This window comes from Peromyscus eremicus, chromosome 8b, assembly GCF_949786415.1.
Source record: "Peromyscus eremicus chromosome 8b, PerEre_H2_v1, whole genome shotgun sequence".
Lineage (NCBI taxonomy): Eukaryota > Metazoa > Chordata > Mammalia > Rodentia > Cricetidae > Peromyscus > Peromyscus eremicus.
The window spans coordinates 7222745-7239886 of NC_081424.1; the positions used below are offsets into that span (position 1 = coordinate 7222745).

Sequence of the window (17142 nt, forward strand, 5' to 3'; positions counted from 1 at the left end):
ATAGCAAATAAGTTAACCAAAAAATTGAAAAGGAAAAATCTAGAAACAAGAAATTGAAAGGGTCTGAAAGCCCCAACACATCCAATGGTAATCCAGAACAAATAAGACACAGAACAGAATTGCACTCACAAAAACTCTGCAGTGACTCTAAATCCCCATCCCGAGGCCAGCTTTGAAGATGTCTTCATATAAAAAGTAAAGCCAGCTTGTACATTGCTTGTTTGCACACTTAGGCATGCAAAATACACACACACACACACACACACACACACACACACACACACACACACACGCAAGGCAGGGATGTGTACTCATTACAGGCATTTAAAGATCTTTTGTTAGATGACCACACAAATTATAACACATACAAGAAAATAAGGAAATAGGCTGACTTGAGAAGACCAGAAACTAGATAAGGGCTTTAAACAGAACTATTCAAATGTATATAAAGGAAAACACTGAAAACAATTAAAGGAAAGTAGGAAAATGCATGCTACTAAACAGCAGAAATGATGAAGCTAAAGAAATAGAGCTGAGCATACTGGCTCATGCCTATAATTACAGCACTTATGAAGATGAGTTCAAGGACGGCCTGAACTACATAGTACATAGAGAGTTCAAAGCCAATAGGCTAAATAAGACCACCCCAACCCCACCAAGCAAATGAAAACATAAGGTGAGTCACAGTTAACTGAAAATTGAAAGCTAAAATTAAGTAAAAATAATGGGGGTGGGTGGTGGTGCTGGAATGCTGGCTCAGCAGTTAAGAGCATGGCTGCTCTTCCAGAGGACCTGGGTTCACTCCCCAGCATCCACGTGGTGGTTCATAACCGTCTACAGCCCCAGACTCAGCCCTCTCTGTCCTTACCAGGCATACACACAGTGCATACACCATACATGCAAGCAAACACATAAAAAAACAAATCTTAAAAAAAATGCAAAAAAATTAAAAATGAACTAGGATACTGAAAAAGCAGTATGGGGCATCCAGAAATAGTCTAGTCATCAATTACTTTAACATAAAGTAGAAGAGGCCTGTGGGAAAAGGATAGTTTGTACTAAGAAAAACAAACTACAGACCACACATATTCTTTGGAAATGAGTTAAAACTAAACTTAAAAAACTGTTTGGTTTACTAGTCAGCAAGTCTCCCTTCTTTGTCACCAGCTTTTTGGCTAGAAGTAATGACAAATGCCAACTAAACTATAAAGACAGTAAGAGACCAGGAATATAACCCTGGAGGAAGAGAGGCCTAAAAGACACGGCCATCATTTGTCACACATTTCTGTTAAAAAATTCAGAAAATACAGCGATGTCTGAAATCTGGCCCCTCCTCATTTTGGAAATAACAAGTTAGTCCCAGCCAATCCAGTTTCCAATCACAATCACATTCTTTGAAATCCCTTAACTATTACATTCTTCAGTGAATCACAATGGAAGGTAAGTAGATTTGCTTAAGTAAAATTGGTAAGCAAACCTCTCAATCAAATTAAAACATTAACGAGGCTTTAGTGCTATATTAAAATGACTTTATACTGGAGAAATGGGAGGGGAGCAGAGTTCTGGTGATTATGAAACACTGACAAACTAAATGCAAACTCTGTTTTACTTTTTATAGCTGATAAAGACAAGCAGAAATCATTTGAATTTCCTTAGAAACTAGGCACTATTTATCAACCTTTACTGTTTAAAACTTAAAATAACACAGTTCTATTATTTCTAAGAGGAGTCTCAAGCAACCTGCAGAACAAAGTGACTAAATGATGCTGGACCATGATTATCAGCTATTCAGACTGTTGGATACCCCTTAAGACTCCCTGCTCTTTACCAGATAAAACAAGATCCTCGATGCAGTAACCTTTCCTTTGCAGCCTTCCTCCCTGCCTAATTCTTACCCCTGATGTCCACAACAAACAGAACCACCCCCCCCCCACCCAAAATCAGTGTCTCCCTTGCCTACAAGTCCTCCTCACGTCTCTTTGCCTATCCTAAGGCCACCCGCTCTGCTCAATTCTGGGATGCACTGTTTCCTGGAGGAGGTCTTTTCTGGCCTCCCAGAAGACAGACGCACTGGCACCTGACTTACTGCACAGGCAGCTTTCCCTCTTCACGGAGATCACACCTGCAGTTTTATACTGATCTTCACACTCAGTTTGTTAGCTTCCATTAAACTTTTTATTACAAGTTTTGTAAGCAGTGTAGTGTAACACCAGCCCAACATAACACTATCCACTGGAGTTCCCAGGGCACAGCTCAGGATGGAACATGCCACATAAGACAAATTAGAGTTTTCTTACTGAATGCTACTGGCTGAGTTCAGTTAGATATCCCGTGCTTCCTAAAAAGTCACAGCATCCTCACCACATGCCTAAGTGCAAAGCATAAACACCGATGTCTAGTGGTTTCAGCACTAGCTCCAATGCCCAGAGATTTCAAGGCCATTTTACAAAGCTTCTTGGTGGGTAACCTCATTAGTCGCCATCTGTTTATGTGTGTAATTCTAAATAACATTTTGGTTACATGTCGGAAACACCTCTGGCCATTAACCTCATTTCTAGACCACTGGCTCACACTGAAGCACCTGGAGTTCAGGAACACAGACCTGAAACTCACACACTGACTACTATGTAAATGACAGATGCATGGTCTGTAACAATGCTACAGAATTCTGGATGAATCTGACTTTTACCATAAAATTTTGTTACTTGACTGTACTCATTCTGAGTCCGTGATGAACACCACATATGAAAAATAAATAGCATCTAAACAATCTTTACAGAAGTCAAGGATATGAAGAATATCACCAGTCACAAAATTTTAGATTCCTAGTGGCTCATCTGGTCAAGCTGCACTCAAGTTATCTCATTCATTGTGATAATTATGTTATATAAATATGATAAACTTAATTTGGAAACAAAAAATAAGTTGTTGACATATCAGAACTAGGTGTGGGTGCTAATTCTACATTGCATTTGTTCTATCCCAAGGAAGTGACATGTGTCTCTTCAGAGTCAACTAATATTTTAATAAAAAAATTATTCTTCATTTGTCTACTAAATGCAGGCTTCTGGGCTTTCCTTAAAATATTCTTACTAATGTAAGGTCTCAAGTGTGTGTGTGTGTGTGTGTGTGTGTGTGTGTGTGTGCGCGCGCGCGCGCGTGCGCGCGCTGCTTAGATGAAGTGTTAACTAAAATGCTGCATACGTAACAGCTGCACCTAATAAACAGACTATTGCAGTTACACAGATAATCAGAAATTGGATGATAAAATCTCATGCTACTACGAGAATATAATTAGGAAAAAGAAATGGAGGCCCCATTTCCCTTTGGTTAGGGCATAAAAGGGAGACTTAAAAATACAACAGAGAAATGAGGAAAGCAAAGAATAAATTAGCAAAAACTATAAATCTAAAATACTGGTATTTACTTACACACCACACTTCTGAAAGCTTTTTTAGACTCAAACCAGAACGAAAATGGAAAGGAGGAAAGCTTGTAAAGCAACTCAGAAACAATGAAGTCTCCTGCCCCTCCCCGCCCCCACACAGGAAAGGGTCTGCAGGAAGCTGGGCTCTCACAGCCTCCATCTGGCAGCCAGGTCTAGTGGAGTCAGTTCTGAGAACTCTCTAAGTTCCCACTTTCTATGTGATGACAGAATTTATAAAAACCATTCTCTCAAGCTGGGGCACTAATGCACACCTGAAATGCCACTGCATGAAAGCCTGTGAGCTCAGGGTCAGTCTAGTCTGCAAAGCAAACCCTGTCTCTAAAACAACCTCTTCCCTTCTCTCCAGACACAGACACTCTCCATACACCTCTACATACTGAATTCTTCTCTATTGTGATACCAAAGCACGAGATAATAAATCAGTCTCACAACTGTCCCTGAAATGAGTTAAAAAAGGAAGACTTCTTCTCATACACCTGCACTCCTGGGACAGCTATAATCCTTACATTAAGCACAAACTTCTCCTTCTGAGTGTCAAGTGTTTACAACAAGAATCTATCGTATTGTTCAGAAGACAGGTTAGAGGCAAAAACTGACATCAGCACTGTGGGGCCCCAAGCTCAAAGCGCTGTGAACTCTTCTTTCTCATGGTGATGCCTTCAGAGACTATGGAGCAGTTAGTTATCCAATCCTATCCACAATGAGGCACAGTGAAGCTGTGCAATACCTGACAGTGATTTCTAGAGAGCTCATGGCATACGGAAAGGAAAATAAGAGTTAATAGAATTTACACTCGGCGTTTTTCTGGACACTGGACTGAAAGCATGGACATAACACTGCCTTTGTGAGAAATATGAACCTTGGAAATAACACCTGCAATGCTAACTCTGAGTACTCAGGCTTTCAATTTCTGCTATTAAATGGCAGATTTTTCATTATAGTAGGTACCCTGCTTTTTAAAGTACTATCGACTCAACTTCTTTTACAGTGCCAGGAACTGAACCCAAGTCCTCATGTATACTAGTTCTGAGTACCTGCAGGCCCCATGTATGCTAGTTCCAAGTACCTGCAGGCCCCCAAGGTACAGTTAACATTTGTCATATGACAAGTATAGTGGATTTTCAAAGTACTCTACAGAACCTTCTCTTGACTTCATGCAGGCTTGCTGTGGGACTGACTGTCAGACACTGTCTACAACACTGAGGACTTCCCATCTATGCTGACTCTCCTCAGATGCAGTAGTATCTGACCACTGCTCCCGGGGAGGCAGATCTCTACGAGCCTTCATCAGCTAACCACCAGCCAATACAAACCATGCTTTATGGATGCTTCTGTCAGAGACGGCACAGTGCCTACAGCAAACATCAGTAAAAACAAAAAGAAAAGCAGTAGTACTGGGTTAACTGAGAAAAGGATGCTGTTTACTTACGGTGTGGTAGGCGTTGCTTTGTTCATTTTATGTAGGGCACACACATCAGGCAAATAGTGTTACCACTATTCACTCCCATACACTCCCAGCACTGAGGAGGCTATGGTAGAAGACCTGCAAGTTTAAGGCCATCTGGGCTCTGTGGTAGACCCTGTTTCAAAACCCTAATAAAAAAAGACCTTGGGGCTTTGGGTGCAGTTAAGCTGACACAGTATTTGCCTAACATGCATAAAGTTCTGGCTTCCTAATATAAAACCAAATATGATGGCTACGTCCTATGTACTTGGGAGGTAGAGACAGTTGTTCAAGGCCAGCCTCCACTAGGTAAGTTCCAGGCCAGTTTGTGCTCCTTAAGACTCTGTATCAGCAAAACAAACAAGACTTCGAATGTGTTTCAGGTATTAACATGGGGTTACAAATAAACTGAAGCAAAGGGCTGAGTCAGCAAGTCCACGAGGTGTAACCAGAGCAACTATGAGTCAGACATTGCAATACAACCTCCAGCTCCACTACCAGCCAAAGAGGGTTCTGGAAAACCTGCATGCAAACCCAGATGCTAACAGGATCCCACACAGACACAAGAGTTTTAGATACAGTGCTTCAAGGAGATGCCCAAAGCTTTGAAAAAGTGGTATTTTCATAATGTTACTTCCTACCTGATATATTCTAAAAGGGATATAACGAAATCCATTTTCTTCTGGAGGATACTCCATGAGTTTCCGGTTGATGGCCCAAAACTGGTCAAATCTGTCTGAAAGGATATAAAATCTGTTATTAAGAGTGAACATCATTAACGGACTAGCTCATCAGAAGACATGAAAGTCCTAAACATTCTCTCTGAAGTTTCTGAAAAGCAATTAGGCATGGTTAACAAATTATTTCTCTTATTGTTAACAAAAATCAAGATATGAAAATAATCTACAACAGTTTTTCTTTCAAGAGACACCTAAACAGGTATGTGACTACTTGTGTTATCAAGGCAAAGACCAGCAGTAGAGACAGAATGACTCTTCATTTAACTTCTGCTGATAATCTGTATTAGGACAAATTTGCATAATTTAAATATTAGCCAGCTTTTATATAGAGAAACAACAGTAGAAAAGAGCTTTTCAACGAAATGTGGAACCTGGTGCTGGGGCAAAGTCTGTATAGCACTTGCCTTAAAGCATGAAAACTGAGTTCAATCTCCTAGAACCTACATAGAAATGTCAGGCATGGCGGCGGAGGCTTGTAATCTCAGCACTGAAGAGGAGGAGACATGAAACCTGGCAAGGCACCTAGTCTAATTAGCAGGCTACAGGCAACGAAGGACTTTGTCTGCAGGTAAGGCAGAGGCTTTCTTGTCACTGAGAGTACCTTTGGTCTCCATGTGCGCACGCGTGCGCACTTACATACACACAGACAGAGAGAGAGAAATGTCAAGGAGAGAAATAATCCCCTACTAGAGGTGGCTTACCTAACAAGTACCAAGCCCTGGGCTCAAGTCACAGGACATGGGAGAGGGTGGGTGGAAACAACATAGAGAAGTGTATGTGTGAACTATCAATTGCAGCTTAATTTCATATTGATTATGCTTTAAAATTTTTTCAGGTTGAATTAAGTTATAATTTACAGATCATAAAAATCTACAGTCTCTTTTTAAAATACATCCAGAGGTCAGAACATTCATTGTAAATGCAATCATATAGTATGTGGTCTTTTGCATTTGCTCTGTGTATGTGTGCGTGCATGCATGTGCACAATGTGATGTTTTCAAGGTTCATTTTTGTTTGTTTGTTTGGTTTTTTGAGACAGGGTTTCTTAGTGTAGTCTTGGTGCCTGTCCTGGATCTCACTCTGTAGACCAGGCTGGCCTTGAACTCACAGAGATCCACCTGGCTCTGCCTCCCGAATTCTGGGATTAAATGAGTGTTCCACCGCCGCCTGGCTCAAAGTTCATTCTTATAGCATGTACCAAAGTTTCATTTATTTTTATGGTCATATAAGCATTCAATGGTATAAAGTTACAAGATTTTGTTAACAAAAATATTCGAGTAATTTCTACTTTTTGCTACCATAAATCATGTTACAAAGAACATCAGTGTACACATTTTGTATGAATATGTTTTCAATTCTCTTGGTGGACCTGAGAATAAAATCCTTGCATCTATGGCAAAGCTGTTTAACTTTTACACGGCAAATGTTTTGAGGAACTGCCAAACTGTTTTCCAAAGTAACTGAACCATTTTCTATCCCACTAGCAGTGTCAAGAAGTTCTAATCCATGTTTGTCACTGCCAGCACTAATCAGTTTTGCCCTGTTAATTTTGTTTTTTGAGACAGACCCACTCTGCAGCCTTGGCTGGCCTCAAACTCACAGAGATCCATCTGTCTCTGCCTCCCAAGTGCTAGGATTAAAGAGGTATGTGCCACTACACCTGGCCATTGATACAGTCATCTTAGTTGGTAAGAGGCAGTAACTTAATGTGGTTTTATTTGCATTTCTCTAATGACTAATACTGAATATCTTTTCATGCACTTGCTGGCCATTTATGTACATGGAGATTTCGCTGGAGAAATGTCCAAAGTTCTTATTTGTTTCTATGTGTGTGTGAGCACAGGCACACACTGTACATGTGAGGTCAGAGGACAACTTTTTGGGGTAGATTCTCTCTTTCTACCATGGGTTCCAGGAATCAAACTTAGGCATGATGGAATACTTCCATAATTAAAACAGATGGGAGGTGGAGGCAGGCTGATCAAGAATTTAAGGCCAGCTTTGGCTACATAGTGTTTGAGGGCATCCTAGGCTACTTGAGATCCTATCACAAACAAACAAAAACCTTCTGGTCTTCCAGCAAAGCTGGGCGTGGTGTCACGTATCTGTGACCCCAGCACTTGGGAGGCAAAGGCATGAGGATCACCACAGGTTTGTGGCCATCTTAATCTATATAGCAAGGTCCAGGCCAGCCAGCACTACATGCCAAGATCCCGTCTCAAGACATACAAAACAAATCTCCAAAGCAAACCTTTATTAAAATAGATTTACACAGATTCCAACTAGAGAATGAAGGATAAAAACCCAACCAGAAAACAGGCTAATTCTCAACTAGGGAACATTTAAGATCACAGGGGAGATTGGGTAATTGTCTGGAGACATCATTGGTTGTCAAAACTTGTCTGTGTGCCTAGCAATTAGTGGATGGAAGCCAGGAAAACTGCTACACACTACAACACACAGGACAGCTCTGCCAAACAACTATGCTGTCCCAAAATGCCAATGGAAGGAAAACAATCACAAGGTACTGAAAGGGGATGAGTAAGAAGTTTCTGGAAAAGACCTCCAAGGCATAAAGTACATAAACAAAGAAAAAGCACCATGCACCCTTGCTTCCAATTCACCCTTCAGCACATGCATTACAATACAGGCTCAAATCCTTTCCAAGTCTTTACAATGCCAACTACTTACAGACTTCTCGGCAAAGTGTGCTGAGCTTCCAAAGCAAAGGCTCTTTTGCAGTTCCCAATGGCTGCAAGATGGGTCAGTGTCATTGGAGTAAGGGCATCAAAGGAGATGTCACTCCTGCCATATGCCCAGCTGCACATTCTTCTTAGGAACATAGAAGTCAGCACACAGAAAGCTCCTGCCTATAAACAGAGTGGAGGCCCAAAGCAGGGCTAGTCGCTTCTGGCTCCCACGTGCCCTGTCACCAACTGTTAATCAGCTACACTCCACACTATCCTGGCTATACATGGATTACAGATTCATTCTGGCCTGTACAAAGGAGCAAGCTTCTTTAATTCAGGGTGTAAACTAGACTTCCCAACTGAGGTTGAAAATGCAGTCTCAGGAAAAGGCTTACACAAGCCTTTCTGCTCCCAGCCCTAAGTAGCATATATAATTTTCTCATGACTACACACACACACACACACACACACACACACACACACTTATATATAGTCACTCTTTATAAGTGTTAGAAACCAGGAGTTCCCTCCACCCTGCCTTCAGCGACTCAGCGCCAACAGCTACACTATCACCTGCTGCCAAATAGGACACATTTCCACCGTCACCAGGGGTTGAGTATTCTCCCTATGTGCATGAACTATACCCCTTTAAAAGGTCCCCACCACCACCTGGCCCGGCACATTCTCTGTCTCTCTCTTGTCCCCACTCAAAGGCAAACTTTTGCACCCCCCCAGCCCCCAATAAATCTCTTTTGTGAGGCCTGTTGCATGGTGTGACTTAGTGGTGTACCTTGGCCCTGATCCACCAAGTACTCATCCTTCTACCTCGGACACGAACACTGGTGGTGTATGACTCGGTAGGATATCCTGGTGTCTGCTTGCTCCCCTCTTTGGTGTTGAAGTCACACTGGGACTCTATCCCTTATCTACAGTCCACCCGCAACAGACTCTCCTTCCAGCTCACCAACTGCTGTCACCTCACCCAACATTCGCAATTGATAAGTTTTCCCTTTGGACATCATAAATGCTTTCCTGGATGTTTGATTGTCCGCACCCCTGATATTCTTGGAGGTGGAGGTACCTCTAGCCATGGTCTTCAAGGCTACAGCTGACCCTCTTTGCCAACCCCACCTCTGACCCTTTCCCTTGGGTGAGGCTTCGTTTTTAGTTCGGTTTTTGCCTTTGGCTTCATTCGAAAGTCCTGGCACCGGGAGCCAAGTCTCTTTGGGCTTTTAGCTCTGATCTCTGTCCAGTGCAGTGATGATCCACTGGACAGCTTGTGTTTTCCTTGTTCAGTCCTCGAGTCCTAGGAACACCTTGGACTTCAGACCTTCGACCTTCCCCCTCTTCATTACCCATGGGAACTGTGTCATCTGTATCTCCCGGCTTCCCTTTGTGATGCCTCTTGGAGAACCTCTGACCCCTCCACCTAGAGCCTGACTTAAGGGCCTCTAAACTTATCTGCCTTTGCAGTCCAATCTGGTTTCAATACCCCTTAGATAATCAATCAAAATGGCCACCCAGCAGTACCTAAGATCCTGACATTTGTTAGGGCCCTCTACAACTACTGCCAGCTACTCCCAACTACTGTTTGTTTTTGTCTGGCTTCTAGGCCACACTAGGTAAATGTCTTGTCTTTAAGTTATGGTTGATGTATCTGGAAGTTTTTTGCAAAGTGGGAGCAGGATTAGGGTCTGGGAGGGAGGGGGAGCAAAGGGCAAGACAGCTAGAGCCTGCACACACCCAGCACACACCTGTTCTCCCTGCAGTGTCAGCTTCAAATCAAGCTGCTGATTTAATTCTAAGGTCTGTACAGATGATTTATTTGTGAATTTGATTCCAAATTCTGGAGTCTGATTCTTCAGCTGCTGTTGTGGAATAATCTTTTTGTACGCTGTGAAGGTGTGTCTTTGCCAAGGTGCCTTCTGTTTGATTTAATAAAAAGCTAAACGGCCATTAGCTAGGCAGGAGGTATAGGTGAGAAAGCCAGACAGAGAGAACTCCTGGAAGAAGGGTGGAGTTGCCGGCCAGCTGGAGAGGAAGCAGCATGGGCAGTAAAGGTAATAAAGCCAGGAGACAAAAAGTAGATTGATAAAAAAAGGTTCATTTAAGTTGTAAGAGCTAGTTAGTAACAAGCCTAAGCTATGGCTGAACTTTCCTAATTCATAAATCTCTGTGTGGTTATTTGGGAGCTGGCAGGAGGCACAGAAAAATCTGACTACAAGCAGCTGATTCTTCAGCTGCTGCTTCCCTCTGGCCTGCTATGCCCTCCATTGGGCACCTACCTGCTTCTCAGTTCCTGGTTGTTCTCCTTGTCCCTTAACCAGTCCTCTCCTTGTAATATGCCATGTCTCTCTGGCTCCTGGATCCAGCTGCTATGCCCCTGGGGCTCCCACTATGTAGGCAACCTTTCCTCTTGTCTCTGCTCTTCTGCACACTTATGGGTCCCTCCACTAAAGAACTTACTCTTTCCCCTTTCCTCTTCACTCTCCTGGATATCTCTGGCTCCAGCCTGTAGTCTGCAGTTTCAGTTCTACGCTCCTTGGAGCTTATAGGAACACACACACACACAACCTTCTGCTTTGTGACCCTCTCTCTTCCTCCATGGACTCAGATTTGATTTCAACAGCCTGGCCTCAATATAGACTGATGGCCAAAAATTGGCACACTTAACTTGCAAATTCTCACAGATTATAGCAACTGCACAAATGAATGATGCCCAAATCTCTTCTATCTAAACTCACTCTGCTCTACACTTCCAAAAGCCTCTTATCTCTAAAGTTCTACTTCTAATTCTAAAATCTTTTATCTCTGTGATTTCTCTGCACTCTGCTCTCAAAACAAACAAACAAAAAATATCTCTTAAGATCATGGCTCGGCCTGGGAGGAGGGGACTGGACCTACCTGGACTGAGTCTACCAGGTTGATCTCAGTCTGCGTGGAAGGCTTTGCCCTGGAGAAGATGGGAATGGGGGGGCAGGCTGGGGGGAAGGTGAGGGGGGCGGGAGGGGGGAGAACAAGGGAATCCGTGGCTGATATGTAGAACTGAATTGTATTGCAAAATAAAAATTAAAAAAAAATCATGCTGTAAACTATTATCTTGGGATTTGTAAGTTGTTCATTGGGTATGGTCTAAAATTCATAAAATCTTTAAGAAAAATTTGGCTTTAAACTTATAACAAAAGGTTTATAATTAAAAATCAATACATGGATATATATATATATATATATATATATATACACACACACACACACATATATATGTGCTTCAACTCGTTTAGGGTGTGTGTGTGTGTGTGTGTGTGTGTGTGTGTGTGTGTGGTTTGGATTCAACTCTCATTTAAAAAAATAGATCTACTAGGAAAACATGTTTTTAAATAGCAACCATGTGGCTCTCCTCCATCTTGGCTGATGGTCTCATCAGGATGTAAGCAGCCACATGGCTGGCAGCCATTGTTACTAAGGTTAAAGGATACGTGCCATGTGACTTAACTTCAGAGGACCACATGGCTTTGAACAGTAAGTGTAAAACTTCTTAGTCCTAATGAGCTCTCTGTTTATCACTGTATCCTTTAGACCACGGAAGCAATGAATCTCCAGAATATTGTGGATTGGTATGGATTTTTGTATGATGATAAAAATTTAAGGTTATATTTGCTACAACATACTATACATGTGATTCAACTGTGGTTTAGGATATACTATATACGATGATAAAATTTTAAGGTTAGCTGCTAGAAAGTTTAGATAAGTAACAACATGTTTGATAAATAAGATATATTCAATAATTAAGATTTATAAATTCCTGATCTACTCAGGTTCACAGTAGTATTTATCTAACTTCTTTGTCTTTCCTCACTTTAAGCTTTAGCCATTTGGATAAACTAAGACATACAAAAAGCTGCAATGGTTATAACGGTGCACCATAAATGGATCAGGAAAGTTGCCAGTCTCTGTATGGACTGTATCTATGATTAAAAGTTTTATTTTGGCCGGGCGGTGGTGGCGCATGCCTTTAATCCCAGCACTCGGGAGGCAGAGGTAGGCGGATCTCTGTGAGTTCGAGGCCAGCCTGGTCTACAAAGTGAGTTCCAGGAAAGGCGCAAAGCTACACAGAGAAACCCTGTCTCGAAAAACAAACAAACAAACAAACAAAAAAAAAAGTTAAAAAAAAGTTTTATTTTGATACTACAAGAACTTCAATTCAAAAATTGTTCTTTTTAAGGCTAAAACTAACAGGGATGAAATATAAAGTCCTAGTCTTATGAAAATTACTAACTTGTAAGGTGTTAAGCATAATTAAGACATGCAAGTAGTCAGTCACCTTATAGATGATCAGATATGTTCAAAACTATACTTGAAGTCATGCTAAGTACTACTGCAGTTAATTATAGGAACAAGCTTTATCTAGCCTCCTGTGTTAGCATTCAGACATACCTGTTGTGTTGTCCGTGGTGTCCCCACCTCCCCCAGCTTGGGGACCTGGCAGGATGTAAATGCGCAGACAGCCCAGGGTCCTACAGCTGCACCTGTGTTGTCAGTATTCAGGCAGATGCTTAGTCAGCCCAGGGTCCTACGGTCATATGTCACTACATAATCTATGTGCATGCATTGCATGGCTGTGTATGTGCTAAGCCCACTTTAAAAGTGAGCGCCGCCTATTCCTCTCTCTACCACTTCCCTTTCAGAGGCAGGCCTTGACAAACTCCCTCTTCATACCCTTCCAATTAACTTCCAACATGGGTTTGTTATACTCATGGTTCATTCTCACCACCACTAAACTACAACATTTGGTGCTGTGAGACTGGGCAGGCACTCCCAGAGCCCTGAGGTGTGCTGGGACCCTGGGCAGCCCACTTTCCAACTACTTGACCACTGAGCCCCTCCATACAACACTGGCTAGGATTGGTGAGTCTCCCTTCTCCTGGTTAGTGTAAAGGCTTTCCAGGACCCATGGGAATGACTGTTGATCCTTGGAGGCAGGGGAACCCCCAGCTACCATTTTCAAGGTTACAGCTAGCCCCCTTCTCCAACAAGCACCCCTGGCCATTCCCCACGAGTGAGTCCTTGTTTCTCAACTGTGGTTTCTTGCCTCTTGGTCCTATTTGCAGCTCTGATACCAGTGACAACCCACATGTTTCTTGGATTCAGAGCCCTGGCCCCTGCTCTGTGTTTGATAAATCACTGAGCAGCCTGTGCCTTCTCAACTGACCCTCCTTGAATTTTTTGCGATGCTGGAAAATTTTTTAGGCCTTGGATCTCTTTTTTTTTTTTCCTGCCTCACTCATGGGTAATGCACCTAGCAACATAAACTCAACATCTCCTCTGGGATGTCTTTTAGAAAATCTCAAACCTCTACACTTAATGCCCAATTTAAGGGGCTTCTAAACTCATCTGCCTTTGCACTCAGACATGGCCCAAATACCCCTTAGATAACCAGTCAAAATGGCTGTGTAACAGCAGTTTAGACCCCCAATATTTTATGGGACCATGCCAACTTCTGCCAGCGGACAGGTAGATGGAAGGAGTTGCCTTATATTCAAGCTTTCTTTTACCTCAGCTCCAAACTCTCTCTCTGTGCTTCCTGTTTACCCACTCACGTCCTCCTGGCTGTGCAATCTGAATTAGAACCCTCCACTACTCTGGACCCTGCTAGCAAGCCCCGACTGGTCCGACCTCCACATGCAACTGCTCCTTCCGCTCCTCCAGCCCCTTCTACCTCCCCAGTAACGGGCCGGTCCAACCGCCCGACTCTCGCACCTACTTTCACCCTCCTGTTACCTGTTATTGTGTAGCTAGGGGACCCTACCCATCCTCCACCCACCCAATGTAACCTGGCAACCATCTTCAAGATGTGCAAGAGGTTGCTGAAATGGATGGACTGATAAGGTACATGTCCTCTTCTCATTAGCTGAACTTTCTCAATAGATAAAAAATTGGGATCCTATATGTCTACCTCTTTCATTAAAGAATTCCAATATATCACCCAATCTTATAGTCTCACTTTTCATTATACATACATGATTCTATCTAACAACCTACTTCCTGAGGAACGAAGGTGAGTATGGGAACAGGACAGAGCACATGCAGATGAAATTCAAACTAATGCAGCACATCCAGCTTGGGCTAGGGTGGTCCCTGACCGGGAAGCCCAATGAGACTATAATACCCCAGGTGGTGCTCTAGCTAGAGACCAGTTTACAACCTGCCTCCTGATCAGTCTCTGTAAGGCTGCCCTCAAACCAGTTAACTATGAGAAACTCGAGGAAACTGTTCAGGACAGAAAAATCTGTCTCAGTTCCTAGAACACCTCACAAAGACCCTCTTACAGTATACTAATCTAGATTCCGAAAACCCAGAGGGCAGACAACTCCTTATGACCTATTTCTTTTCCCAGAGCTTCCCCAACATTAAGGCCAAGTTTAAGTGTCTGGAGAGAGGGCCCGTAACCCTAACAGGACCCCTAACAGGCAGAAGTCTTAGCACTGGCCTTTAAGGTGTACCATGGGAGAGATGAGAAAGCCCATAAACGAAAATACCAAATGCTGGCCAAGGCCATCTGACTGGCTGCCCTGATACTGTGAAGACTACCAGGGTTCCCTGTCAGAGATGGCAGTAGTTGGGTCAAGAGAGCCCAGGTCCCCTCAGTCGTCCCTGGCCTGTCCTAAAAGGTTGGCTTGAGGGTGGTCTGTTTTTGATGTTCCTATGCCACGAGGTGTGCAGGGGCAGTCAACAGACAAATGTCCTTCTTGGTGGCATTTTGGACATGGCCCAGGTGGCCTACAGAGATTAGGGCAAACCCAGGCCCAGTGACCCCCCAACTACATTTGAAGCAGGGACCCAGTGGTCCTCAAGCCCCCGGGGGCAAGAGAGCCCAGGCAATTGCCAAGGCCAGTCAGCACTTTGTAAGTCTCTGTACACATGCGATAAGTGAGCTCTACTGGTTCCTCTCTCCACCACTTCCCTTTCAGTAAACTTCCAACATGGATTCAGTAAACTTCCAACATGGATTGGTTGTACGTTGTTGTTCTTGTTCGTTCTCGCTGCCGCAAAACTACAAAATCCTGTATATGTTTTCAAAGTTAAGCCTAAAACAAGTAACTAGAAACAAGCAAAGTTTATTTAGTTTAGATATATTTAATAGCTAGATGGTCCTCAAATTCTTCAGAGTTTGGTTGAATATGGCACTTAAAATGTTCAATAATAATAATAATAATAATAATAATAATAATAATAATAATAATAATAAAGCTTCCCATGGAAGTGCCAGGTCCTGACAGTGTCCCTAATGTTGTTGCTGCTGGTTACTTTGAGCGTTGTAGATGTCTAGTGGACACAGAATCACATATAACTCATTATGTTACTTATAAGTACTGTTTTAATGGCTCAAAAGGCAATTCACTAATGTTTCTGAGCAGGCATCTTGCTTAGAAGCCCAGCCTGACCTCAAGCAAGGGTCACTGGTGTGTCCAACTACCACTGACCAATTTCAACAGCTTTCATACTTATCTAGCTCTCACTCCAAAACACATAAAAAGAGCTAAGTAGGAAGAAAAAGAAAAAAATATAAAATTAGCTGTAACTTTACTAACTGGGAGGACAGAAATAAACTATAAGACTTAAAGATCGTGTCTTAGTGACTGTTCTATTGTTGTGAAGAGACACTGTGACCATGGCAACTCTATTAAAGAAAGCGTTTAACTGAGGGCTGGCTTTCAGTCCAGAGGGTTAGTCCATTATCATCATCATGGTGAGCACCATAGCAAGCATGGCCAAACATGGTGCTGAAGAAGGAACTGAAAGTAGGAAGAGAGAGAGGAGAGAGAGAGAGAGAGAGAGAGAGAGAGAGAGAGAGAGAGAGAGAGAGGGGGGGGGGGGGGACTGGTCCTAGCATGGGCTTGTGAAAGCTCAAAGTCCACCCCTAGTGATACACTTCCTCCATCAAATCCACACATCCCTATCCTTCCAATTCTATCAGAGTTCCACTCTCTAGTAACTAAGCATTTAAATATGTGAGCCTATAGGGGTCATTCTTATTCAAACTACCACGGACTGTTTGATAGTCTAATGTGGGTGTGTGCACGAATGTGTGTGCGTCCGTCTGTATATCTGTGTGTTTTGAGACAGAGTTTCTCTATTATGTAGCCCTGGCTGTTCTGAAACTCACTATGCAGACCAAACTGGGCTTGAATTCACAGAGATCCACCGGCCTCTGCCTTCTGAGTGCTAGGATTAAAGGTGTGTCCCATTATGTCTGGCCTTCCCCCCAACCCAAGAAATATTAAAAAGTAGTATCCCTGGGCTGACAAGATGGTTCAGTAGGTAAAGGAGTTTGTCACCTGACAAGCTGAGTTTGAGTCCCCAGAATCCAAGTAAGATGAAACAGTCTGAGCTCAAGGCATGTGCATGCCCCTTGGCACATGCACCCTGTCCCTTATACTCATGTACACAATAAGAAAAAGAATAAGTTTTTTTTAAAGAATTGCAAAAATGTAATTTTTTTTTTTTTTGAGACAGGGTTTCTCTGTGTAGTTCTGGTGCCTGTCCTGGACTTCGTTCTGTAGATCAGGCTGGCTTTGAACTCACAGAGATCCACCTGGCTCTGCCTCCCGAGTGCTGGGATTAAAGGTGTGCACCACCACCGCCTGGTGCAAAAACTTATTTTTTAAAAAAAGTTGATATTCTAAAAAAAATCCTGTTGGTTACCAACCAACATTTCTACATTCTCTGCTGACTTAAGCTTTTACTAGTAGTGGGAAATCTCAGATGGGCATAGCTCAGTGTTAGAGTTCCCTAGCATGTACAAGCCTAGACTTATCT

At 42.8% G+C, this 17142-nt stretch overlaps 1 protein-coding gene across 8 annotated transcripts in view; it reads right to left on the bottom strand.

The window, feature by feature from the left end:
• Positions 1-17142, bottom strand: part of Atg5 (autophagy related 5) — a 143225-nt gene that overhangs the window by 40034 nt on the left and 86049 nt on the right. For 5 of the 8 annotated variants that reach the window (XM_059272444.1, XM_059272442.1, XM_059272443.1 and 2 more), the window contains one exon: positions 5534-5628. The exons of 1 other annotated variant lie outside the window; for it this stretch is intronic. In XM_059272444.1, the coding sequence (XP_059128427.1) occupies positions 5534-5628 (95 nt within the window). Of the gene's footprint in view, positions 1-5529; positions 5629-17142 lie in introns of those variants that run through there. 2 more of the 8 variants (XM_059272446.1, XM_059272447.1) reach the window with 2 other exon arrangements.